Raw genomic sequence first — 27,811 nt, 5'->3', positions numbered from 1 at the left:
AGAGCGGGGAGCGCTGCGGGAATTGGCAGCCCGCGGCCGGAGAAGGGAGCTGGAGCGGGAACAGGTTGTGGGATCCCTCCGGGGGAGGAAGGCTGGGCTCTGCCCGGCCCCTAGCCGAGCCTGGGCTCTGGAGATGGAGATGGAGCTGCTGCCCCTCCGGCCGGCCGTGTGCTGAAGGGATGGACAGCGCATCGCTGCGGGGCAGCCCGGCCCCGGCTCGCCGCTCCCCGGGCAGCTGAGCCGCTCCCGAACTTCCAGCGGAGACTTCCACCCGCACCTCCGGCAGCTCATCCCCTGGCTTTTTGCTCCTCTGCTTGTGCGTGAATGCTGAACACCGAGAGGTCTGCCTGAAAGCCTTGGAGAGCTTGGGAAAAGCCACCGTGGAGAGTTGTGGCGTTTTGGATTTATTTGGCACCAAGCACTCACACCTCTGCTCGAGGGATTCATATGGCTTGAAGGTAAGAGATTTGTGTTGTGCTTTTCTGCCAGAAATAGAAGTGTTGTGAGTATCCCGGTGAGGGAACACAGACAGCACTGGCTGCTGATATCACCACTGCCTAGAGATGTAAATAAAGACAGGAGAAAAAGGAAAATATTTGTCATTACACCAAAAAGATCCATTAAGCTGTTCCCTTCCGCAGGAGAAGAGGCGAGAGCGGGTTTTCAAACTGAAATTCAGGCTGTCTCATTTCTCCATCTAAACCGCTCACTGCAAAACAACAAACAATTGTTATTGTGTGCTAAAGAGGCATTTGGAGTTGCTAAGAAGCCCGGCTCCTTTTTAGAAGTTTGATGTTTTACGTTGCTCTCACATAGAGACAATGGAGAGAGAGTGACAGGGAGAAGTGGAGGAGGAGGATGTGTGGAGAGGATATAATGTGGGTACATTCCAGTTCCCCAAGGAGCAAGATTGTTCAATCAAATTATTTGAGGGAAAACACTCTTTTTTCCTCTTACCACACTGATTATTTTACATCTGGTAAGGCAAATCTGGAATCTTTTCAGACTTACTGCTCAGCACCAGCCCTGATGTAGAACAATCTTCCCCAGCGGGGAACAGGGGATCTGTCACCCTTTCCTGAAAAACCCCTGGAAGGAAACCTCTCCGAAATTCCTCTCTAAATGCTGCAAGCAGATTTTGGGTGAGGTTTACAGTCACCTTTGTCTCGACCTTATTTATTTTTTTCCATCCCCCCCAGTTCTAAGTTCCATCCAGCTCTTTGAGGCCGGTGTAAAGTGTGGCTTTGGGGCAGGGAACCAAACACCAGGACGGTGCTGGGTCCTGCCCAGCACTGGAGTATTTTTGGTCCAAGCTGTTGTCTGTAGGTTGTTTCTACACCAGATCACACATCCCCACTCGGTAATTCTCAAGTCTCTCTCCCATCCCGACTTTCCCACATGCAGAGTTCCCAGCATGTGTGTGGAGGTGAATCACTGCTTCTTCAGTGGAGCTCCAAGGCGAAAAGAAAAACAGCCTGGGTTGTTTTATAAATAACCAGGGTTATAACAGAGCTGGTCAGACAGGTTACACATGCAAAACTGCGTGGGTTGGCTTTCCTACGTGTTCAGGGTTTCATGGGATTATTGTTCTTTACACCGTGGCATTAAAAACTCAAACCCCTGGTTTTTATCTCTTTTGAAGTAATTGCTTGTAGGAATCTAGAAAAAACTCTTGGCAATATTTCTGACTCCATCAAATAAAGGCTGCTGTAGTTTTTGCTGTCCCCCCCCGCCTTAACTTCTTTTCCATGCTGCAGAAATTCTGTTACGTTCAAGCCTTCCTTCCTTACTTCTGAACAGAGTTTTGTAAAAGAGTTTTCTACTGATTTATGAACCCCTGTGTGAAATCTGCTGTGCTTTCCACATTTCCACCTAACTTCCATGGGCACACACACACTCTGAGTGGAAAAGAGCTTCGCTGTCACACTGGAAAAGAGAATGTGCACGCTTCAGGCTTCAGAGAGAAGCTTGTGAGCCCACAAAAGCAGGGGAGCAGTCAGTGTGGGAATATTTAACAGCTGGGACATTCTGCTCCCGTGTCACTGCCACCCTGCAGAAAGGCTTGGCCAGGGTTTGGATGGGATCAGTGACCACACAGTGTCCCCTGTGCCCATCCTGACGCTGCTCCCACGCCCCAAATCACCCTGAGCTGAGGGGGATCGCCCCCTGAGCCTGCCTGGCCGTGGGGATGGACTGGTTTGTCCCCACAGAGGTGTCAGCAGAGGCACAGCATGACCCCTGTGTGTCCCTGTGCCAGGAGCAGGACACGGAGTGCCCTTCGTGTGCTCAGCCCTGCCCGAGAGCCACACACCTGCCTGGCAGGGCATGCAGCTCTGCCTTCATGGCACGGCATGGAAGGGCCTGGAATTGTCCCCTCTGCCTCTGGAACTGTCCCCTCTGCCTCTGGAACTGTCCCCTCTGCCTCTGGAAATGTCCCCTCTGCCTCTGGAACTGTCCCCTCTGCCTCTGGAACTGTCTCCTCTGCCCTGCCCTGGCTGCTCCGGGCTGCAGCAGGGGCTCCCAGCAGGGACAAACTTGGCAGAGCATCCCTGAGCGAGCATCCCCAGGGACAAACCTGCTGGGAAATGCAGCTGGAGCAGCAGGAAAACCTCACTGTGCAGCTCAGGGCAGCAGGAAAACCTCACTGCAGCTTGGAGCAGCAGGAAAACCTCATTCTGCAGCTCAGAGCAGCAGGAGAACCTCACTGTACAGCTCAGGGAGCAGGAAAACCTCACTCTGCAGCTTGGAGCAGCAGGAAAACCTCACTTTGTAGCTCAGAGCAGCAGGAGAACCTCACTGCAGCTTGGAGCAGCTCAGGGCAGGCAGGACCTGTGGCAGAGTTGTTCCCCCTCTGTGGCACGGGCCTGGCACTAAAAGGGCCATGCCCTGGGTGTTCTCCTCAAACCCATCCTTTGCTGTAAATCAGCAAATCTCCACCCTCCCATCCCCTGGGTGCTTCAGCTTTGGAGTTGCAAGGCAAGCTGGTGTGGAACACGGAATATCCTGAGCTGGGACCGACCCACAAGGATGATTCTGTAACAACCACCAGCCACAAATGCTCTAAAACAGCAGCCAAAAAACACCCTTTGAAAAGCATTTCTCTTCAAGGTTCTGTAGCTCTCCAGTTATCAACAGGATGGATTTGGCTCACGTTCCTCACAATCCTTTCAGGATAACTCGTTTTCAATTTCACCCTCTGTGCACAAATTCCTTGTGAACACGGAGGAAATCTGGGACTCAGTTTTGGATTTCCCACATGCCCAGAGCTGAAATTCCAGTGCCAGGAGGTGCAGGGCAGTGAACATGTCCACACTGAGCTGGAAAGCCTCCTGGCACAGGATGTCTGGATGCAGAACGTTCCCAAATGCTGTGGGCACCGGGGAATTGCAATTCCATGGGAAAGGAGTCCACAGATTGTTAATAAATGCACAGAATCCAGGCTGGCACAGCAAACAGTTGGGTGATGGGGGAGTGTTTGCAGAAACATCACAAACATTTCTCCATTCTCACATCCTGCCCAGGCAAAGGCAGAATTGGATAAAAAGATCCCAGACTGGTGGAACTTCGGCCTTCCAGGGTTATATTTTTTAAGCTACAAGAGAAAATACAGTGGGCTGAAGGTTAAAATGTACTAAGGATTGGAATATAGGTTTGGAAAGCTTTGTCTGGGATCAAACTTTGCTGTCTTTTACAAATAAAAACTTTCAGCAGGGGCACTGAGCAGTGAGTGCCAGGGTGCTGCCAGCGAGATCCTTTGGGGAAGGGGGAGGCAATTGTTTAAGTCCTGTCAGATGCATCATCCCCTGTGCTGTTACAAAACCAACCTAAATTCAATCTGAAGTGATTGCTAATAACTATTAACTCCTCTCCCAATTGTTCCACTTCAATCATGTTTTCTCTCGCTGTCCTTCACCTGGGTATTTTTAGCATTGTAATTTTTTTCTTTTTTTTTCCTTTTTTTTTTGGAGATGTGACTATGTGTTCAGTTTCTGCTTCTCTGTACATCCCTCCCAATTATCCTGGTGGGTATTTTTCTCTCAACCCCCCAGAATGGGTTTATTTCTGGTTTACTCTTCCCTGTTGGTTTCCATGTGGTTATGTGGGAGGCTGCACTTTCTTTATCAAAGCAGAGAGCCATGATTAGTCCATTCAGAAAATGTAAATGCAGCTTTATGTGTTCTGGAGCGCTGGGGAGAGGGAGAGACTGCAAGGAGCAATAAAAGCTGAGAAAACAGAGCCCAGCCCTGATCCCTGCAGGGCTGCCGAGCTCAGGGATGGGCACACTTCACATTTCGGAGGGGGATAAATAAAAACCCCACTGAGCTGCTGGGGAAAGGTAATCACGGAGTAACCTGAACGGGAGAAACCCTCTGCAGCCTCTCCCAGGAATCCTCTTGCATTTGTAGCTCCTTTCATTGATCCCAAATTTCAGTTTCCACTGTGAGGTGTGCCAGGGTCTGCCAGCCCTCTCTGGCTGATAAATCCACAAATCCACAGCCAAACACAAATATTGCATCCTGCTCCCTGCCCCAGGTTACAGACTGCCAGCGCTGGGGATGGATCAGCAAAATCAGCACCATTGAGGGAGCTCTGTGCGAGCTGCAGCTTCAGGAGAGAAATGAACCCTTCACCAGCAGCTCAGGTTTTTCAATCAGCTCCCCTGAATGCTGCAGCTGACACACTCCAGCAGAGAACTTCCAGCTATTACCTAAAATAAGGCACCTTGCAAATTACTTGTCTAAACTCCCTCCTATTTTGATATCTCAGGCAATCTGGAGCTTCAGCAAATTAAGATTCTCTGCAACAAGCACTCTCTGACCCCCAGCCCCTTTGTATCTGTTTCTTTCAAGCTTTTACATATTTGTATGACAGCTGAGAAAAATGTGTTTATCTCTGGGATTACTGGAGTCTGGAATTAGATGTCCAACATTTGATCTGTTTCCTCTGAACACCTTTTAATTCCAGCCTTGTCTCCATCCTTGGAACCCACCTCAGAGGAGGGCCAGGGCACCTCCAGCCTCTTGCTCCTGGAGACGTCCCCACACAGATTTGGGAGGTGAATTTTAGTCACCCGGGTTTGAAAAGCCACAATTATAAAGAACTTGCTAATTTAAAAACCCTTAAAAATAGAAACACCCCCCCACATCCACATACATATTGTTGAACAGGAAGAATCACTCATGTCCCAGCACATGAATCATTCATCATCCCCATGAGGTTATGGATGCTCTAAAAATGTGTTTGTGAGTACTAAAATGGTGATTATAATAAATATTACAGGAATACTTCAGCCCACCATGTCCAGGCATGTGTAAAGCTCCTTATTTGCACTTTGGTGGCAAAACTGTAACAATTAGAGGGTTTTCTTTATTTCACTAACAAGGGAGTCAAAAAGTCACCATCAGAATTTCCATGTGAGTGGAGTCCCACACGTTGGTTCAGTTTTATTTGTAAAGCAGGTTGTGATCCATGCCTGGGGCCTGTGCTGTAACCCAGGAGGTTATTAAAGCCTGACAGTTATTTTTATAAAGCATTACCATTATTATTATTGCTGTTATTATTATTTGGAAATGGCACAGAAGGTACCAGTGAAATTCAGGCTGCTGCTTATCTCTCCTCTCTAGAAAACCCGGCTGAAAGAGGAGCCTTTTCTTCAAATTTAGCAACTGGATGTAAAGCAGGATTAAGGATTTAGGATAGCACCGAGGGAACAGGGCAGGGGGATCCCTGGATTTATTTCCACACTGAAGACAAGGACTGAGAGTGAATCCCAGCCCGTTTGGTCACATGCAGCTCCCACCCACACGGATTTCCATCCCTGAATAACTGCAGGGCTCCCTCCCTGCCTGCTGCCGTGCCAGCCTGGATCATTGGGAGTGGGTCAATTATTCCAATTGCTGGGCAGGGAACGAGCCAGGGCCCTGGAGCTGGGCAGAAGCACAGCAGGACGGGCTCAGGGCTGTGTTCCAGGCACACAGAGCCTGCCCAGGCCTGGCCTGGCCCCTCCTGCCCCAGCTGAGAGGTTTCACAGCAGGAGCATGTTGTAAGTGCAGGAGAACCCAATGGGAAGAAATGACGATGTCTGACTCAATTCAGAAGGATTAATGATTCCTTTATTATAACTATGCTAAAATACATTAATATACTATATAAAATGAGGATACTAAAACTCCATACTACTTTCTCTGACTCTAACTCTCACACAACTCTGAGACCCGCTCTGAGCCCAGCCCCAGGTGGGTTGGGTTGGCCACCAGGCTCAAACAATCCTCACCAGAATCCAACCAAGCATCACCCCAGGGAAACAATTCTCCACACACATTCCACATGGGAAAAACAAGGAGCAGAAATAGAAATTGTTTTCTCTTTCATTTCTCTCTGTGCACCTCTATGGAAAATCCTGAGAAGGAGAGAAATGTGCTTGGCACAGCCCTGCTCTGCTCAGGGCTCTCTCGTTTCCTCCCCCAGCACAGGTTTGGTGATTTCCCTGCTCAGGGCAGGGTGCTCTCTGCAGGGGCTCAGGGTGCTGGCAGGGTCAATGTCCCAGCCAAGGGACATCCTGGCACTGCTACTTCACCACGCCCTGGTCCCCAGCCGTCCTCTCTGCAGCCCAAGCTGCATTTCCTGCGAGATGCTTCACCAATGAAAGGAGAAATCCACGTGCAGGAGCCCTTTCTGTGGGAGGATGTTTGTCTACATGTGATGTCTGGTGCTCTGCACTTGCCTTTGTCATCCTTTCCAAGTGTTATATTTATTTATCTCAAGATTTTTTTTTTATTCCCTCTCTCAGCATGAAGGAAGAATCAATTAGGAAACCACAACCCTAACAGAAAATGACAAGGAGGGATAATAATAATAATAATAATAATAATAATAATAATAATAATAATAATAGTGTCAAGGGGTTTTGGGTCTACACTTCACAATTTAATTTTTACCGTTGAATTTCTGATTCAGGAGGCCTCAGAATCATAACCACCAAAATTTAGCTTAAGAGGTATTGTTTGTAGAGAGAATAAACACATAATGAAAAAAGAAAATAACAGGCAGAGCAATTACTAAAGAGGGAGTTCAATAACTTGCACATGTCCATCAGCTTTCCCATGAAAATATTCTATTTAATGTGTCAGGTGGGACAACACAGTGACCACCAAGAGTGGGGCTTGTTCCTTGTGCCACAGAAAAAACAAAATCACGGAGCACAAGCCCCAATGACAGAACAAATCACATCAGGGATTTCTTGGGGATTTTCCCCTGGAGAGAACCACAGGCTCAAGTAGTGGTGCCTGAGCACGTAAAACAGAATATTTCTTGGAGGAAGACCAAGCCCAGTGCCTGCAGGAGCTTTTCTTGGGCTTCTGTGCCTGTTTCACCTTCGGCACATTGGGCTCCTGTGTTCAGATGATGGTTTTAGTCTCTGCACCCTGTGATTTTTATTGCTGATGAATTAAACAGTCCCAGATTTAGTCCTGCCCGAACTTCCACAATAACTCGTACCCAGCACTTTAATTAAAAACATTACAGCTCCTTGTAATGCTTCATCTGAAAGAAAATCTGCTCCCTGCCAAGCAGGGGGAAAATATTCATGGCTTGCTGGAGCCCTGCTAATGACTTTGTGGATGAAAGGAAAATGGAAATCATGTGGAATTCGCTGTCCCGGTCACTGGATTTAGGAATTGGGCTCATAATGGATGGAGTGTGCACTTCCCAGCAGGCTGGAAATTTTGCTGACTCTGTAAAAGTCAAATGAAATTTAGGAGAGCAGCAGCTGAGCATGTGCAGTGATCCCAGGGCTGGGGCAGAGCGAGAGAAATTCCTCAAATCAGCCAAAAAAAAAATAAAAAGGCAGCACTGAAGGTTCACATCTTTTCCCTGGCTGGGGATTTGTCAGTGATGCTACCAACAAGTTTTGTGGAATAATACTTTTGTAACAGGCAAAAGGCAAAATAGCCACGATTTCACCTGGAAATAGCCATGATTTCACCTTAAAATAGCCATGATTTCACCTGGAAAATAGCCATGATTTCACCTTGAAAAGAGCCATGATTTCACTTGGAAAATAATCATGATTTCACCTGGAAAATAGCCACGATTTCACCTTAAAATAGCCATGATTTTACCTTAAAAATAGCCACGATTTCACATGGAAAACGGGTGGTACCACACCCGATTGAAGCAAAATCCTTCCACTACCAGAATTCACTAAACATGAAAGAATTTAAAATGTTGTTTCGGACCCCTTTGCTCTTAGGAAATTTGACTGACCAGGCAAACAAGGGAAAAATATTCCCCCAAAACACAGAAACACCCACGGGGTGAGCAGCTGAGCATCTTTCTTAGGGAAACTCACCACCGTGCCTGGGAGCAAAGATTTCCCCAGGGATGTGAGGTTTTGTGGCAAAAGAAGGAGCAAAAAATAAGAAAATTTGTGGCTCTGTGGGTGGGGCAAGCTGAGCAGAGAGGGGACACGATGGTAAATCCCGGGGAGGAATGAAATATTGCAGATATCAAAGGCAATGAAGCGTTCTGTGCATCTGGAAGGCGCCGAGGAAGGTCAGAGCAGGGAGGTCAGGCCAACACTTGTCCTGGAGAGCGCCAGGGCAGAGCAGGAGCTGCAGGACTCCCCAGGAGAACAGATGCTGATGCCAGAGCTGCTGATCCAGCACAATTCCTGCATGGCTCAGTGCCCAGGCTGGGCAGCAGCTGGGGAAGGACGGATCCAGAAGGAGAAGTGGCTTCTCCTCCTCTCCTTCTGCCTGTAAAAATGACAGAGGTGGGTGCTGGAAGTCAGGGTTTGAGTAGCTGAGCTGCTTTAGCAGGGATTAAATGATTTGGGATCGTTAGGGTTTGACATTTGAGCAGAACTGGGTGGAGGAATACTCAGAGAATTGTCACCTTCCCTCTGAGGTGGGACCTGGCCCTGTTCCTTCGCCGCCAGGGAGAGGACAAGGATTCATTGTGGGTGTTTTGGGGTTTTAAATGCAGGGAAGGGGCACTTGGAGCAAGGGGGAGTCACGGGAAGGCTGTGCTGATTGACACATCCTCATCAAAGCTGCTCCAAGGGGATCAAACCTTAGTCATGGATGGTTTGGGGAAAACCCCCAAAAATCTGAGGAAAAGGGGGAAAAAGAGCTCTCCTCTGGAACTCGCTGCTTTTGGCAAACATTTTTGCAAACAAGCTCAGGGGGAGGAGTGGCAATGGAAAGAGCAGATGTTCAATGAATGCTCGGTGACATAAGTGCAGGGCAAATATTTGATGGCTTCAATCTGAATTATTATTATTTACTTTTAATAAAGTGTGGCTGAAGGACTCAAGAGCTACAGTATCCCTGTGCCAGGTGCTGCATAAACAGGGGAAGCCTGGGCTGGAGGGGAAGCAAAAAGGGTTTATTCAGTTAAGGAATTAACACAACCTATTTCTGCAATTAAATTGTTTTATACTTCAAATGCCAAGTAGCAAAATGTGAACATTAGACAGACAAAAACAAATAATAACAATAAAAAACCCTCTTAAATATTTGCCACGTTTTATCCAGCACTGTAAAGTAAGTATTTTATTCCAATTTCAGCCACTTTTGTACATAACTAAGGGGAGTGGGAAGTGAAGAGATTCAACCTTTCCAATTCCTCAAAAATAATACAATTGGCTGTATGACTGATTAAGAGTTATTTGCAGACATTGGTGGATGATCTCAAACACAGCACAGATTCTAAAGGAATAAAATCACCAGCATTCATGAAGCTGGGAATTTATTAGATTAGTCAGAGGCTCAGATCTCGTCGCAGAGATTTGGCATTAGGATACAGATAAAGGAATTATGAGGAGAAAAAAAGAGCTTTTGTAGAGAACAGGATGTTGGGTCTATAGTATTGCAATGTTTAATAAGAACCAGTATCTTCCAGGCTGAAGAGCTGCCCCTGACAGAGACCATCGCTATGGAAGGAATAAATCCTTCCCTTTAACCACTGGATATTGAGATGTGCCCCGTATTTCTGGCTGTGTGTCCAAAGCTGAAAGCACAGAGTCAGAAATGATTTTCCAAAAGCCTTTTCTGCCCATCCTCTCCACCCAGCTGAGAAGGGCTCAAGTGGGCTGTGTCTGGAGCAGCTCCAGCTTGGAAAACTCATCTGCCAATATTGCAGAGATCAAAGCTTGCCCTGCACCCACAGATTCTTAAAAAACAAGAGGAACCCCAGGCTCTGCTCCAGCATCCTGCCAGGTTGGGTTTCACCAAACCTCTCCTGAATTCCAGCTGGGCAGGGGCAGTGCTGGGCTTTTCTGGGAGGAGATTGTTGCTGGAGGGAACTATTTATACCCCAAACTGGTCCTGAAAGGATTATTCATGACAAAAACCCCAAACCTATCCACTATGACCTCTCCTTGCTGAAGTTCCTGGGTTTGACCATTTAACGTGTTGGAGTGAGAAAATGTTAAAATTGGAGGATTTTTGATAAAACCGTATGAGGTTGCAAGTCTTGAATGAAGACAAGGCCTTAATCTTTAACTTTTAAAGATTCCTTTGAAAATGGAACCTGCTTTTTATTAGAAGAAGTACAGGTTAAAGGAAGTTACAGGAGCATTCCTCCCCCTCTAGGGAAGATATGCCTGAATTCTTCCCTTCCATCAGGACTTGCTAAGAAACCTGGCAGGATGAGGGTCTGAAAGCAGCAGGCAGTGAATTCCCAGAGGAGTTCAGCCTTAGGACATCCTTCTGCAGAGGGGCCAGCCCGATGTGTGCCCTGGATTTCAACTGCCAGGGCAGGAGCACCGTCCTGGGGAAGCTTCTGGTCCGTCACAGGGATGAAGGACAAACGCTCTGGGGAAAAACTTCCTCCCTTTCCTTCCTTCCTGTGGCACAAATTCAAACTCAGGCAAAAATTCCCTAGGGAAAGAGGGATGACTGAAGGAGCAACACCACAAATGGAGAGGCAGGGTTAAAACCAGGGCTCAGCCTTGGAATTCTGGAGTCACCAGGCGCTGGGGTTGTCCTGGACCCTCTCCCAGAGGCAGAGAACCCTCCCTGGGTTCCAGAGGAGGAGCTGAGGGTCTCTGCTGCCTGGGAGGGGTGAATCACAGCCTGGAATTGGTGCAGGGAGCTCTGAGCAATGTGATTGTCAGGCAGGGAAGTGCTGGGAGCAGAAAACACCGCGGCATCAGCAAGAACAGCTGGCGTGGGTGACTCAGAGGCCGCGGTGGCAGCGGGGCGCTGTCACCCACAGAGCCCTGCTCAGAGCTCTGCTGAACAGGAGGCAAAACTGGGACCAGGTGCTCAGGGGGGACGTGTGAACGCTTTCTAGCAAGAGCAATCAGGTAATGTGCAAAAGCAGGAGTGGTTCTGAATCAGAAGTGAGCAATACTGCAATTAATGCACCCTTGATATCTCGGCTAGCAAAGGATCAGGGGAAAGGCAGGGCAGGAAGATTTCCAAGAGGCTTTGGGAAGGAGCTGATGGCAGAACTGTTGGCTTGACAGATATGAAAGCTGCAGTGTTGAGATCAGAACTCAGCCCCCTGAAAGCCCAGCCTGGGAGGGATTTTTGTCCCTAATTCTGCACCTGTGGGCGCAGAGGTGGCCAAACCTCTTGCTCATGAAACGTGGTGGCTCCTGGAGACCAGAGGGAGTCCAGGGAGTGTGGAGAGCAGAGCTGTGCCTCCTGCAAGGCTCAGAAGCGCTCAGGTGTAATTACTGCCACCCCTCAGTCACGGCTGTCACCTCCCCTGTCACCTCCCCACGCCTGGGTGCCCGGGGTAGTCACGTTTGTTTAGAACCACCTGGGAATTCTCCCTGGCAATTCCAGCAGATCCCTCCTGCTGCAATAGAAGCACATGGGACTCTTGATTTTTTTAAGCAGAAAAGCCGAATCTTTATCGTATAACTCATATTTTTATAGGGATATCAGAAGGCACTGTGTTAAATCTAATTGATTAATAATTTTTTTGCTACTTGATTTGTTGGTTAGGAAATGACTGTGTGTGTACCTGTTAAGACTTTTTCTTTACTTAGGCGTTTGCATTTTTTTTTCAGATTCTTATGTGAAAGACTTTTTGTTTTTAGGGGTGTGAAGAGTTTTCTTAAAAGGATGGATTGTTGTGCTAACTGATTTTTATTTTCATTATTCTTTTACACAGGAACTTACAGTCTAGCTGCTGGCTTAGCCAGAGTAGCAGGGCTTCAACAACATTTTATATATTTTTAATATATTATATATAGTATATATTTATATATAATAATTTATATATTTATATACAATATATATAATATAATATAATAAAAATAATATCATATCATATAATATCATAATATGAATTTACACAATTTCTATATATTTATATATTTTATATTTTATCTATAAAGCCTTATATATTTTATAAGGCTTTTTTGGTAAAGTATTAATTAAATATCACACCCTCCAGTTGCTGCAGAGCTGCTCCCAGTGAGGTTTTGCTGGAGCAGGGAGGGCGATGGGCAGCAGGGAGGAGCAGCAGGGAGGAGCAGCAGGATGCTGCTGCACTGCTGCCATCAAACACGAGGCTGCAACCTTGCAGCCCTGTCCTGCCCTTGACCCTGCAGCAAATCCACGCCTGGATTAGCTCAGCCAGCCTGGAAATCTCTGGGGTGGGAATTAGAGTGGCTTTGCTGCCCTTAATTCTCAGGGGAATTTGTTCCTTTCTGGCTTTCTCCCTCAAACCAAGGTTCTGCTTTTCCTCTGTGGAGGAACCTGAACTTTCCCACAGCCAGGTGCTCTTCGTGCCTTTTCCCTGTGGATTTTGATCCCTTCCCTCTCCCTTTTCCCCAGGAAAATGCAGGTTTTGGGCACGGACAGGGAAAAGCCATCCCATTTGCATCCAGCTCTTTAAGTGCCTCTTCTTCCTTTCTTTCTTCTTTTTTCTGAGGAACTGTCAGCGCTAAAAATCAAAATTGCTTCTCAAATCAGGACTGAGAGACTCACAAAACACCTTGATGGCCACCAGGAATGCTTCCAAATGCTGCCCGCTCTGGGGCTGGGGAAATAAAGTTGTTTTTAGGAGTGAAAACTCAAACTTTCCACAGCTGGGAATTTACAGAGCTGTCCATGTAATTGCAGCTCGTACCACGAGGATGTGTGCTGGGTACAGCCTTTAATTGTGTGATCACACAGTTTTCATTTCTAGGTTTTGGTGTTTAAGTTTCCCAATTTCATGCGAAATATTTGGAACTTTTCCTCTGTTTCATTTTCCCCAAATGAAACTTTTTTTTTTTAAATAAAAACACCAAATCTTTTCTTTTGTACAACATTCAAACATTAACTTTTAACTTTCCCCATGACGCATATAAAGACAAAAATTATTACTGTGAAAACAGTTCTATTTAAAGGAAAAAAAAAAAATCTTGAGGAAGACAGAGAAGGAAATGAAAGGAAATTTTGATTACTTTATCCAGAGATTTTTACACACTCCCTAAGCACCATTGAGTAAATTCCTGATGAATGGACACAAGAGATGAGCTATAAATGACTCCTCCAACTCCAGCAGGGAGCTGGAACAGCCTGGAAAAGGCTGGAATTGCTGAGCCCATCTCCCTATCTCTGACCTTTCCTTTTTAAAGCCAATTTTCTTCCTGCAGTCAGAGCTCAGAAAAATCCAGCACAGGCCCAAGGGGCTGATCCTGCCCATCTGAAACCTTTTTACACTCCTTCTCCATGTCCCTGCTTTTTTTAACATTTTTTTTTTGTCCCACCCTGCATTTTCTGCATGGTTCTGCCTCCTCGATATAGTTTTGCATTATGAAAGGGCAACAGGAGAGGAGAAAAAACTGTTGCTGTATTTAGCATTGATTTTTCCCCTTCACTCTGAGTCACAGAAGCTAACATTTAATTAATTTCTGACACTTTGACAGCTCCTAAGAAGACATTTGTAGAGCTATCAAGTGCTGCTGATAGCACTGTCAGACAGACACTTTTTGAATTATCAGCTATTAAGGACCCATATGCAACAAATTTCCAAGGATTATTATCCAAATTGTTCTCTGAATGAGAAAAGCACACAAAAGCTCAGTGAAACATAAAGAAACCATTGTTCCCAGGTGAATTTGATATTTGCAAATGTTTTGCTATTTTGATCACTTTACGTGGTTTAATAAATCGAAGTCACTTTGTCTTTTATTAAGGAAATTAAGTGGCCTTGGTTTGGGGTGTCTGAGAGCAGGGCCAGATTTCCCAGTCTGGTCTTTGTGGAGATGCAGCTTGGGAAACGTGGAATATTTGATGCTGGGAAGGGCTGAGGAGGGAATGAGGCCACGGAAAATATTTAGGAATTATTTAGGGTATAGGAATTATTATTTTAGGAATTATTTTAGGAGTTATTTAGGTGGGAAAAGCCCAGCCAAGCCAGAACCACCAACACCACTGAACCACAGCCCAGGAGCCACATCCACAGGGGTGTGAGCATTCCAGGGATGGAACTGTTCAGTGCCTCACTACTCTTTCCATGGTTTTTTTTTCCCATAATATCCAACACAAACCTCCCCTGGCACGACCTGGGGCCTCTGTGAAAGGCTCAGGAGCTCCCAGCCAGGTGTTGGCATTTCCATCTCTGCCTGGCTGGATTCTGGAGAGGTCAGGAATGATTTATAAATGGAAGGATTCTCAAATTTGAGCCCAGATTGCTTCTGCTGGGTGGAAATCCCTTCTCCAAGTGGGACTGGGATGTGGAGTGGGGACATCCATGGTCACAGCCCAGCCCTGGCAGCTCTGCTGTCACCCCCCTGAGCAGGAGATAACAGTCACAGAACACCTAAGTCTTCCAGAGAAGAGGAATTAATGGTTTTCTTATCAGAAGAAGCTAATTTCTTCAGGTCTTGCTCAGACTGGAAGATGCCATGAGGATTAAAAGAAGCAGCTGACATATACCAGACAGAGTTTCTTATTTTAAACAGAATTTATGCATAACCATGAAGTCTGTATGAATATGCAACAGGCTGTTGCTTTTAAGGGTTATTCCTTTGTTCACAAAACATGCTTTTTGGCAGCTAAGTGTCCAAAAAAATCCAGACATCCGTAATTCTTTGCTTTTTATTGTCTTGCAATTGTCCTAACTCTAAATTTTTATTACTCTAATTGTATTACTATTTTTATAACCATTTTATTATTATGAAACCATTAAAAATTTTAAAAAACAAGCCATGGGCGTTTTTCACATTGTCCATTTCCATTTTCCACGCTGGCCTCTCCAACCCCTCTGTGGCAGGGTTTTATTATTATTAAACATTTAATAACTGTTTTATCATTAGTAAACATTTAAAAAATTTTAAAAACCAAGCGATGGGCGTTTTTCACATTTCCCATTTCCATTTTCCACGCTGGCCTCTCCAACCCCTCCGTGGCAGGGTTTTATTATTATTAAACACTTAATAACTGTTTTATTAAACATTTAAAAAAATTTAAAAAGAAGTGATGGGCGTTTTTCACATTGTCCATTTCCATTTTCCATGCTGGCCTCTCCAACCCCTCCGTGACAGGGTTTTATTATTATTAAATATTTTTAAAAATTTAAAAACGAAGTGATGGGCGTTTTTCACATTTCCCATTTCCATTTCCCATGCTGGCCTCTCCAACTCCTCTGTGGCAGGGCGGAGCTGGCAGCTGGCACACGGAGCCCCATGGATCCCCTCAACCTCTCGTGGTACGACGGGGACAGGAACTGGAGCAGGGCCCTGAACGCCTCGGAGGCGGCGCAGAGGCCGCACTACAACTACTACGCCATGCTGCTCGCCCTCCTCATCTTCATCATCGTCTTCGGCAATGTCCTGGTGTGCATGGCCGTGTCCCGGGAGAGAGCCCTGCAGACCACCACCAACTACCTGATCGTCAGCCTGGCCGTGGCTGACCTACTGGTGGCCACGCTCTGCATGCCCTGGGTGGTCTACATGGAGGTAAGGGCTGGAGGGAGGGTGGGTGATGGAATCTGTGGTATTGGTGATTCTGAGATTGTGGAAAGTCTCTGTCTGTCAGCCCCGCTGCCAAAGCAGAAGCCATAATTGGTCTGTGCTGGTTTCAAGGTTGTTTATTCTGTTTATCTCTAACATGTTCTGCTGCCCTGCCGCAGCTCTGTCCTGCAGGGCAGCGTGTGGGGCTCTGCCCTCAGTGGGATGGTACAAACATTAAATACCACAAACTACCTGTGCTGGATTTACAATAACGTGCCAATGTAACACCCCTCAGTGGGATGGTACAAACATTATATACCACAAACTACCTGTGCTGGATTTACAATAACGTGCCAATGTAACACCCCTCAGTGGGATGTTACAGACATTATATACCACAAACTACCTGTGCTATATTTACAATAACGTGCCAATGTAACACCCCTCAGTGGGATGTTACAAACATTAAATACCAGAAACTACCTGTGCTATATTTACAATAACGTGCCAATGTAACATCCCTCGGTTACATCCCTCAGAGACAAGAATGTCTCAGACCCTTTTTAATTTTAAAGCAGAAGAATAAACCACAAATAAAGCAAAATTCTCTCCCAGGGGCTGGTCAGGAGGCACAGCTGCCTTCATCTACCAGCTGGGGCAATTCTCTCCAGGTTTTGTGTCACAGGCTTGGCCTAAAATTCACAATCAAAATGAAGCACTTGAAGAAACCCCAGCCTTGGTGCAAACAGATCTTTTACCCCCAAGTTTTGGAGGTTTCTCCAACACGAATGAAAACACCAAGAGAAAGAACTGCTGCAGCTTCCCCCAAACCATGCCCTCAGGAAATTGGTTTTACAGAGGTTTGGATCTGGCTGGAAACCTTTGCCTTTGGGCAAATTCTCCCCAAAGTTCCTGATGTAACTGTCTCTTAAGTGCTTTTTTAATCACTGAGTATTCATCTGTCACTCAGGCTTCAATGCAGTCATTCTTCCTTCTTTATGCTGCCTATGGTTATGTATATCAGAGCAGAAATAACTGAAGAATAGATATCTTATTCATTCTATTTTCAAATGCAGTAGGGCTCTATTTTTGTTAGAGGGAAATATACTTTTTTTTCATCACATGTCAAACACAGCAGTCCGAATAATTGCTATTAAACTTAATTGGCAAAGTTCAGCTCCAACAGCAAGAGAAGTGAAGAGAAAAAAGGCTACTGGTGCCTGGAAGTGTTATCATTAGTTCTTTGTCTTTAGCACATCGTGTGGAGTGTTAAAGGCTTTTCACTCTGAATTAAACTCATTTTGTTCACCAAAAAAAAAAAAAAAAATCCGATGAAGGTGAGGAATGCCTAGCCCGATTTTTAAACTAAGAAATGAAAGGAAGCTCTTGCTTGTCTGCTGCTGACCTTTGCTGGGTGTAATTGGAAAAATTGTCTGGGAAAAAGCTGTAAGTAAAATCAGAGGCGCTTGGGAATTAAAATGAATGTATTTCCCTTCTCATCCTGCCTTGAAATGCTTCAGGGAGCTGTTTGAGCTCCTTTATCTCCCCTTGTGAGTTGGAAGAGCCTTGTTCTCCCCAGTGGCACTGGAATGTGAGCCCAGGGTTGTGCTGGGGCTGCCCAAACCCGCAGAGAGCAGCAGGGTGGAACCACAGGGGGAACGGCTGGGAAGGGGCAGAGCTCTGCCCCAACCACCCACCAGCCTCTCCATCCCCGAGCCAAACTCTCCTTGTGTGCCCTGCCAGCAGCCCAGCCCCAGGGATTGCTCACCAGCCCCAGGGATTGCTCACCAGCCCCTGGGATTGTTCACCAGCCCCTGGGAACTGCTCACCAGCCCCAGGGATTGCTCACCAACCCCAGGGATTGATCACCAGCCCCAGGGATTGCTCACTAACCCCAGGGATTGATCACCAGCCCCAGGGATTGCTCACTAACCCCAGGGATTGATCACCAGACCCAGGGGTTGCTCACCAGCCCCAGGGATTGCACACCAGCCCCAGGGATTGCACACCAGCCCCAGGGATTGCTCACTAGCCCCAGGGATTCCTCACCAGCCCCAGGGATTTCTCACCATCCCATTCTCTCTTTGCAGGTGGTCGGGGAGTGGCGGTTCAGCCGCATCCACTGCGATATCTTTGTCACCCTGGATGTCATGATGTGCACTGCCAGCATCCTCAACCTCTGTGCCATCAGCATCGACAGGTGAGGGCTCTGTGCCACCACCAGGCTGTGCCAGACCCGGGCTGGCAGGTCGAACCACCTCCGTGTGGCCAGAAAATGGTGGGACATTTTTGAAGAGCAGCTTGGAGGATCTCGATGAGCTGAGAGCAGGGAATTGTGTCTGGAGGCACAGCAACGCTGGTGCTGGGAACGCAGCTGGAATTGCCTCTGTGCTCCCCTGGCTTTGCCCTTCTCTCTGCATTCTGGGATGTGCAGCGGGCGTTGCTGGCAAGGGTGGAAGGAGCTGACCCAGCCTCACCCCTCCTGGTGTGGCTGCAGCCACCCTGGGATGGTGAGCTGTGCTGGTGGGGCAGGAGCTGGGTGCTGGCAGGGTGACAGCAGCCTGGGGGTGTCCTGGCAGCCCTGGCAGGGTGACAGCAGCCTGGGGGTGTCCTGGCAGCCCTGGCAGGGTGACAGCAGCCTGGGGGTGTCCTGGCAGCCCTGGCAGGGTGACAGCAGCCTGGGGTGTCTGTCCCCTGCAGGTACACAGCTGTGGCCATGCCCATGCTCTACAACACCCGCTACAGCTCCAAGCGCAGGGTCACCGTCATGATCGCCGTGGTCTGGGTGCTCTCCTTTGCCATCTCCTGCCCGCTCCTCTTCGGCCTCAACAACACAGGTGAGGGCTGTGCCACCTGCAGCTGGCTCCTGCTGTCCCCCTGGGTCCCAGGTAGGCAGGAATGAAGGTGGGATCAGGTCTGAGGGGTATTGGAAGTGTTCCCTCCCTCTGCCCCCCTCAGTGTTTGCACGCTGGTTCTGGCTCTGTTTTGTCTCCAGCTGTTCCAGGGCAGGGTTTCAGACTCACCAGAACTGAGGTGACGTAGAAGTTCACACAACACCAACCTGTGTAACCTTAACATTTGTCCACTACAAATTCAAAATCCTTCTTCTATTAAAACACACAAAGAGGAAAGCCATGGGGCAAAACCTTCCCTGAGGCAGCAGAGAAAGGCCTGGCAGTTCAGGCAGCAGTTTCCTGGGAACACTGGGCTGGATGCAGCAGGGGATCAGCAGTCCTTAGCTCCGAGGCAAGGAGTAGCCAGGAATTCCCTACAGGCCGAGGGGAGGTGACCCCCTCAGCAGGGACAGCAACCGCACAGAATCACAGAATAAGGAGGTTGGAAGAGACCTCTGAGATCATCAAGTCCAACCCATGCCCCAACACCTCACTAGACTACAGCACCAAGTGCCATGTCCAGCCTTTTTTAAACACATCCAGAGATGGTGATTCCACCACCTCCCTGGGAAGAGAATTCCAGTCATCCTGAACGGCTTTCTCTTCCAGATGAGAAGGAGTGCATCATTGGCAACCCTGCCTTCGTGGTGTACTCCTCCATTGTGTCCTTCTACGTGCCCTTCATCGTCACGCTGCTGGTGTACGTGCAGATCTACATCGTGCTGCGGCGGCGCAGGAAGCGCGTCAGCACCAAGCGCAGCAGCCACGTGCTGGACTCGGACACGCAGGCGCCCCTGAAGGTACCAGCCTCGCTTCCTCCCCCTGCCCTGCTCCCCTGCCCCACACCACCTTCCTGAGCCACAGCGCCGGCTCCCAGGGGTGGTGTGGTCAGCCTGGGGTCCCAGCTCACTGCCTGGGGTCCCAGCTCGCTGCCTGGGGTCCCAGCTGCACAGCCTGGGGTCCCAGCTCACTGCCTGGGGTCCCAGCTCACTGCCTGGGGTCCCAACTGCACAGCCTGGGGTCCCAGCTGCACAGTCTGGGGTCCCAGCTCGCTGTCTGGGGTCCCAGCTGCACAGCCTGGGGTCCCAGCTCACTGCCTGGGGTCCCAGCTCGCTGCCTGGGGTCCCAGCTGCACTGCCTGGGGTCCCAGCTCGCTGCCTGGGGTCCCAGCTCTCTGCCTGGGGTCCCAGCTCACAGCCTGGGGTCCCAGCTCACTGCCTGGGGTCCCAGCTCACAGCCTGGGCTCCCAACTGCACAGCCTGGGGTCCCAGCTGCACAGCCTGGGGTCCCAGCTCACTGCCTGGGGTCCCAGCTCACTGCCTGGGGTCCCACCTCACTACCAGGGGCTCCTCGGGCCCCCCTGGATCTCAGGGCTGTGCCAGCAGCAGATCTGCACAGGAGCTGCTGCATTAACCCCGAGCATTGCCGTGGGCTGGGCTGGGGTAGCCAAGGACAGAGGCTGCGGCAGTGTCTGGGTCAGTCCTGCAGAATCACAGACTCGAGGAATGGTTTGGGTCAGGAGGGACACTAAAGCCCATGGCAGGAACAGTTCCACTATCCCACATGGCTCCAAGCCCCATCCGACCTGGCCTTGGTCACCTCCAGGGATGGGGCAGCCACAGCTTCTCTGGGCACCCTGTGCCAGGGCCTCCCCACCTCACAGGGAGGAATTTCTCCCTAATATCCAATCTAAACCCACGTTCCTTCATTTAAGGCCATTCCTTCGTGCCCTACCACTCCAAGCCCCTCTCCAGCTCTCCTGGACCCCCACTTTGGGCTCTGTCAGGTGTCCCCAGGGTCGGTGGCACTGCCCGGGGTGCCAGCCCCTCTCTGGGAAGGACAGCTCTGCAGGGATCAGCCTGTCCCCACGGGAGCTGCGTGTCAGGGAGCCCAGCTGGGCGGGCTGGCTGTGAATCCACTTGGCAAAACACGGCTCTGGCGGCACGGCAGCACTGCCAGGGGGATGTGCAGCCCCAGAGGCTCCAGCTCCACTCGGTGCTGCCGCAGAGGAGGCAGCCAGACAGGGACACACCAACACAGCAGAGCTCCGTGGCCTCCTCCCTCTGCTGAGAGCAGCACAGGGGGCAGCAGCCTCCATCCCTGCTCCTCCACACCACTTCTCCATCATCCACTTCTCCATCCGGCCCGGCACCTCAGCCAGGCTGATGAATTCCTGGTTCATTCCTTTGTATTCCCACGTGCCTCCCTTACCAGCTTCCCTTCCCAACCCTCTCTGCCTGTGTAACCTCTGAGCTGGTGCTTGCCCCTTAGGACAAATGCACTCATCCAGAAGACGTCAAGCTCTGCACAGTTATTGTGAAGTCCAATGGGAGCTTCCAAGTTAATAAGCGCAAAGTGGTGAGTGTTAAAGAGAAGTGGGAGCTTTCCAGAGCCTTCAGCCTTCCCCTTCTCCCTCAGGACGTGAGGTTAATTTATGTAGGGTGGGAGAAAAATAAACCTAAGAGCAAAGGTTACCATTCAATCTCAAAATTTAAATAGTCTTCCCATTCCTTGGAGTGAAGCAGGGGGTTTAAGCTCACAGAGCTCACAAAGCCAGATTAAGCTCACCGAAAGATCAGCTCTAAAAGCCACGGCATTTGAACATTTTTGTGCCTTTGATTTCCTTCTCCTCTCTGTTATTTAAATCTTGGACTGCATTGGCTTTGATGGGTTTTGGTTGTTGATTCCATTTTTATTTATTTGCATTCTGCAAACCTGAATAAAATCTGTAGGGAGTGGAGACAGCATCTCCCCCATTTCTGAGCCTCTTTGTGCCAAAAAGAGAATCCTCCAGTGCAGCTCTGTCAATCCCATGTGCCCAGAGTATCCAAACACAGCAGAGCCCTTTCTCCAGGCGCCACGCAGGGAGGGAGAAGAGGGATTCACTGTTCTCCGGCATCGTCCAGCTTCACTCTGTAAGGAATGTTCGTTGCTCCTCTCTGTGTATTTACCTGTCATTATGTTGTGGACATTTGATTCTTGTCCAGGAGGCAGAGAGTCACATAGAAGAGATGGAAATGGAGATGGTGTCCAGTACCAGTCCCCCTGAGAAAGCGGCCCTCAAACCCACAGCACCAAGTAACCACCAGTTGATTGTGCCAGTTGCTTCTAATCGGGGCAACAACTCTACCCTGCAGGCACCCCTGAGCAGCCCTGGGAAGGTGGAGAAGAATGGCCATGCCAAAGAATCCCACCACACAGCCAAGGTCTTCGAGATCCACTCCCTGCCCAACGGCAAGACGAGGAACTTGCTCAAGGCCGTGATCAGGAGGAAACTGTCCCAGCAGAAGGAGAAGAAAGCCACCCAGATGCTGGCCATCGTGCTCGGTGAGAGCGTGCCCTGCCTGCCCTGGGGTCCCTGCACAAATCCCAGTCCCCGTGGCCCCTGCAGGCTGATTTTCCACCAGCCCCCCTCAGAACTCCTTTCCCTTCCTGTGTTAGGGGATAGCAGGCAAGGGCTGCCCGTGGAGGGGTCCCTCCTCCCCAGCCAGCACAGCTGGCAGTGCTGCACTGAGGGTGCCCAAAGCTGCCCCTCTCGGGGGCATCTGAGCCCCCAAAACCAGGGAAGAGCTCCTGGGCTTTCTGGAGCAAAAGGCAGCAGAGCTCAGCAGGGCTGGCACCTCTGAAGGGCAGAGTTTCTGCTGTGTCCGGGCTCATTCCTCGAGCAGAGCAGTTCTTTAGTAGCAGGGCAGGACACATACCAGGGCACAGCACACAAACACAAAGCTCATTCCTCTGGGAAACGCATTCCCCTTCCACCAAAGAGAACCTCACTGCTCTGCCAGCCCGAGAATCTGCCCAGCTTTCAGCAATCAAAATCCTCCTGTCTCCTTTTCCCCCCTAGGTGTTTTCATCATCTGCTGGCTCCCCTTCTTCATCACTCACATCCTGAACATGCACTGCGACTGCAACATCCCGCCGGCCATGTACAGCGCCTTCACGTGGCTCGGCTACGTCAACAGCGCTGTCAACCCGATTATCTACACCACCTTCAACATCGAGTTTCGCAAGGCTTTCATGAAGATCCTCCACTGCTAAAGCCACAAACAGCACCCGCATTTCTTTTGGGACGGAGGGGGAAGAGGAAGCGATGCCATTCACGCACGGCGGGGCGGCCGGGGAGGGGCTGGAGCTCTTGAGCCGGGCAGCACTCGGTGCCCGAGCGCCTGGCGGGGATGGCACGAGGCAGGAGGGTCTCTCACCCCGCTGGGTGACCTCTGGACCGGCCCCAAGGGCGCTTTTCAGAGCCACCCTCGCGCCGTGTTGGAAGTGGAAGTGCGAGAATCGAGGCGCTCTCGCTCGGTTCTCGCCCGTGGCCGCCCGGCCTGGAGTGCACTGGACACGCTGGACACAGAGTGGCCACGGGGCCAGCAGGAGGTAGCGCTGGGCCAGCGGCACAACTCTCACCAAAGACAAGGCCGTCCTTCCCGCTTGGCAGCAGGAGCCACACAGGGACTCCGGGAGCTCCGTGCAATAGCTTTGCCTTCACCTCGAGCTGACTCACCCGGTGTTTAACTGCTGAAGCCTTCAGAAATTACATAAAAACCAACCCAAAAAACTTTCAGAGGTCCCCAGGTGGGTCGAGAAGGTTCTGCCACCCACAGACCCTGCAGCAGAGTGTGCCTACGAGCCATGGGTGGAAGGGAGAAGGGGGCATCAGATTCACATCAAACCATCGGTGTAAATAGGATGGATTTTGGAGCCCCAAGCCAAAACAACAACAAAAAAAAGAGATGGAGAGGGAAATTCAAGGAGTAGATCCTTGCCTTGCATGGTGTACATCCAACAGGACCCCCTCATCTCCCATCAGTGATTTCTGCCCACCAGCAGCTCATCTCCAGGCTCTGCCCAGGGTGACAGCAGGGGAGGGGTGGCAGCGTGGTGAATGTACAGACACGAGGACACTGTGCCAGGGGAGGCACCCTGAGCACCCAGCCGAGCCAGGGCTGGTTCTTCTCACCTAAATCAGGGGTCCCAAGGAGCACCTCGGCTCTGATTTGCCTCTGCCTCTCCCCAGAGAGTGCAGAATAACATTGTGCCTAATTTAAATCAACAGTCAAGGAGATAAAACTGTGCATTTTGGAAAAAGCCAGAATAAAACCCCAAGAAAGCCCCTACCTGGACCAGCTCCTGTGTCCAAGCTGGACTCTGGAAAGGTCTGGATGTTTCCAGCATCCCTTACTCTCTGCTATATATTTTTCCATGGGTTCTAGGGGTGGAAAGCCCATGAGAGCATCATTTCACCACGCTGAATCTGGCACTGCCAAACCCACGCTGTACGTGCTATTTGTACTCAGTCCACGTGCTACTTTGCAATATCTCTGTAAATAAAACACAGCAAGGTGAATAAAACAACGTGGAAATAGGTCTGGCTAGAAATTCCTGCAGGATGTGGAGCAGCAGAGGGTTGCAATAGCCATAAACAGGAGCAGACTCCAAGGGTGCAGTTTCCTACTGTTTTCTAAAGGAGTAAAAACACAATTGGGAGAGCAATAGAATCCCTTTATTTCTCTATGCAGTTCGTGGAATATTCACTCAGTTTCCACTTCAGATGAGGTGCAGATCTGCCAAGGTTTCCTCAAATTCCCTGGATTTCCTGTACTGCTACCAGAGCATCTCCTGTGCTGGTAGGAAGTGTTCCAGCTCCGATTCAGGAGGAGATTACAGCAAGCAGCTCTGGCACATAATCTCAGCTGTTCTCTAAAACTGAAGCAGCCATCCCACCTTAATCCACAGGTTTCCATTCCAAACCTGGCATTCCTGGAACGGGCTGGAATCCAGGGGCTGGATTTTCAGCCCACAGCCTTGTGTAACATTTGAACCTGGCTCTTCATTGCTAAAAACTGCAAAATTGGGAAATGTTGCAGCTTGAGAGATCTCAGGCCCACATGAGCTGTTCTTTCTTCCCCACAGTTTTAACCAAACAAATTTACTCAGTGATGGGAATCAACTCAGACTTGTACCCCAAAACTCACAGAATGATGTAAAGGCAGGAGGTTTTTGGGCGCAAAAATAGCAACAATTTACTGGTCTGTTTTTTAATGTATTTACAAGCAGAAAGATCCATTTGACTTGGGGAATTAACAGGTGGGGAGCTGAACAAAAATAGCAAATATTACATATATAGACAAAAAAGCTTTAAAGCGTTAGGAAGTTGCCATAGGTGATGTTTGCCCTGTACTAAAGTCTGGTGTGAGCCCTCAGGATAAGTGGAATAATAATATCCCTCAGGATAATGTGGATAATACATTAACTTTGTGCCATAACTTTACTTTGTGTCCAGTTTTAACCCAAGGAAAATCCTCATCTCCAAGGCTGTGTGCCTCGCTCCCAATTTTTTTTTTTTTCTGAATCAGAAGCAGAACTTTCTAGCTCAACCCACCTGAAAAAACTCTTCCAGAATGCCACGGAGGGGAAAAAGCTGCAGAAAAAGGCCTCTGTCCTTCATGTGGAGCAAAAATGCGCTGGTGTGATTTCTCAAATTTGCTGTGAGGAGTTACCTGCAGCCCACTGACACTCCCAAGACACTTCAAGCTGCTCCTTCCTAATGCTCCAGGCTGAATTTTGGGCATGTGAAGTCCCCAGTGCCCTTGGGGAGGTGGCAGTGCCAGCTCTGGCCAGCTCTGCAGCAGGTTTTCCTTCCCCAGAAAACTCCTGCGCTTCCAGACAGCAAATAAAGCACTTTGAAAGGCAGACCTGAGCCTTGCCCTTCTGGAGACAGCACCAAACCTCATCCTCACCTCTGGCTTTCCAAGGAGTGGGGCAGTGCCCAGAGCAAGGCTGGCACCAGGAGAGCAGTGGGAGCTGCTCGTAGGAACTCCTCGTAGGAAATCCTGTAGGAACTCCTCGTAGGAACTCCTCAGAGCTGCTCGTAGGAACTCCTCATAGGAACCCCTCGTAGGAACTCCTTATAGGAACTCCTTGTAGGAACTCCTCGTAGGAACTCCTCGTAGGAAATCCTCGTAGGAACTCCTTGTAGGAACCCCTTGTAGGAACTCCTCAGAGCTGCTCGTAGGAACTCCTCGTAGGAACTCCTTGTAGGAACTCCTTGTAGGAACTCCTCGTAGGAACTCCTTGTAGGAACTCCTCATAGGAAATCCTCGTAGGAACTCCTCAGAGCTGCTCGTAGGAACTCCTTGTAGGAAATCCTCGGAGGAACTCCTTGTAGGAACCCCTTGTAGGAACTCCTTAGAGCTGCTCGTAGGAACTCCTCATAGGAACTCCTCCTAGGAACTCCTCAGAGCCCATCCACAGCTCCGAGCCTGGCAAATCCACACCTCACTGCTCCCTCCACTCTGAAAAAAGAAACCTCTGCTTCCCCAAGGACTTCTGCTGGCAGGACATGCTGGTGATGGGAAGGGCACTGAGCTGGTTTTTATAAACACCTTAACGAGAAGATTTCATTTCTTTGTTCCTCCAGAACTTCAGAGCCTTGCTCTAGTCCCTCTTTTGTGATTCATTATTTATAATTGAAGCTTTCCTTCTGCTTATTGAGTCTTCCTGCTCCTGCTTTCCCTCCCTGTGATTCCCAGCTTGCTGAAGCCCTGGGTGGGGATCTCTGCACCCCCAAACAGGTTTGAATTAAAAGCCAGTGAATTCTGCCTGCTCTGCTGCTGCTTGCCTGCTTGCTCCCACTCCACAGAACTGTTTATCTTCCTGGCTGAAGAATAAATTAACTCCAGTAGGTCTAACCAGCTTATCCAATCCTGCTGAAATAATAATAATTAAAAAAAATAATAAAAAAAAAGAGGAAAACAGGAAAATAAAGCCACTACCTCTTGTGGTGAAAATCTCCAGAGCAAACATGACTCCCCGGGAGTCAGGAATGTATAAAATGCCCATCACAGGTACATGTGACACCAACCAATGTCTTCATGCAGCACTGTAATTAAATAGAGACTTGCACAAGCCGCCCTGATGTCGATCTGATTGTTTTGTTCTGCTTTCCCCCAGAGCTCAGCTCCAGGGAGCTGCTGTGGTTCTGCTGCAGAGCTCAAACACAGAGCAGAAGCTGCCTTCACACGAGATTTGGCTTTTTTCTGCCTTGCTTTCCAGACTACTTTCCTTTTTCCTCCCTTAGCCCAGTCTATCCTTGAGAATTCTGGTGTTTGTCTTGCCTGCAGCCACGAGAGTCAGACACGAGAGAGGGAAGATGCAGAAAGGCACAGACAGAAAGGAAATGGTCTGAAATGTCTCTCCTCTCCCAGGCAGAAGTGGGCTGGGGAGGATGGGTGGAGGAAGGGGTGGAAAGTAGAGGTGCCCAGCTGAATTTATGCTGGGCGACTTAATTGTTTTATTTTGGAATATTTTCATTTATGTTTTATCAAGTTACACTCTCAGGTTTGGTGTTTGTGCAGGTGGACCCTCAGCCAGGCTTAATCGGCACTTTTAAAATAAAGATTATTTTCCTTATATAAAAGAAGAAGAAAAAAGAATACAAATAAAACCCATCCCACTGCTGGGAAAGAAAGCTGTCTGTCCATCTCCAAGAATGGACAAGCTAAAATTTCAGTTTAATGGCATTTCAGATCCAAAGGTCTGCTCAGCTTTGAGCCAACACAGAATAATCCCTGCCCCAAAGCCCTCAGTTTATGCAGAAACCAAAATCTCCAGAACTGCTGAGTTCAAATGAGGCTGAATTCTCCCTGTGGGATGATTTACCTCAGTGCCACCGTGACTGAGGGAAAATGAGGCGCTCCAAATGCCCCCTCCCCTCCCAAGCACACCCGAATAAATGATCTTTTCAGATCAAACAGGACACTCCAGGTTGTTTTCTGCCTGTCTGGCCTGAGCCTGCCAGGATCAAAGGCAGTGACTCTGAGGTTCACCCTTACAGCCAAATTTCATTTCTAAGCCTGTGGACAAAAGCCATTCACAGCAGCCAGAAGAGATAAATGGAATGATCTGCCCATCTCCTGGGGCATCTGAGTGAGTCCTGCTGCTCCAGGTGAGGCCTGACACATCCATGGCTGTGCTTTCTTCTGCACACCCAGGGAAAAATAAAAAAGAGAAA

General features: G+C 49.0%; 1 protein-coding gene across 4 annotated transcripts; it reads left to right on the top strand.

Moving 5' to 3' along the window:
* On the top strand, window positions 1-26,519 carry DRD2 (dopamine receptor D2). Of its 4 annotated transcripts, none has more exons than XM_041720908.2 (8): window positions 6-458; window positions 15,607-15,910; window positions 17,995-18,104; window positions 18,605-18,741; window positions 19,408-19,598; window positions 21,070-21,156; window positions 21,786-22,125; window positions 22,643-26,519. In XM_041720908.2, exons 2-8 carry the CDS (start codon window positions 15,638-15,640, stop codon window positions 22,834-22,836), a joined length of 1,332 nt encoding a protein of 443 aa, XP_041576842.1. In that variant the 5' UTR covers window positions 6-458; window positions 15,607-15,637; the 3' UTR covers window positions 22,837-26,519. The 4 variants fall into 4 exon arrangements, with proteins under 4 accessions (XP_072774246.1, XP_041576842.1, XP_072774245.1 ...); XM_072918144.1 differs by having other exon boundaries at window positions 319-458; window positions 21,936-22,125; window positions 22,643-23,036; XM_072918145.1 differs by lacking the exon at window positions 21,070-21,156 and having other exon boundaries at window positions 1-458; window positions 21,936-22,125; window positions 22,643-23,036.
* The last annotated feature ends 1,292 nt before the right edge of the window (window positions 26,520-27,811 follow it).

This window comes from Taeniopygia guttata, chromosome 24 (assembly GCF_048771995.1).
Source record: "Taeniopygia guttata chromosome 24, bTaeGut7.mat, whole genome shotgun sequence".
Classification (NCBI taxonomy): Eukaryota; Metazoa; Chordata; class Aves; order Passeriformes; family Estrildidae; genus Taeniopygia; species Taeniopygia guttata.
This window is presented reverse-complemented; position numbering and strand designations above follow the sequence as displayed.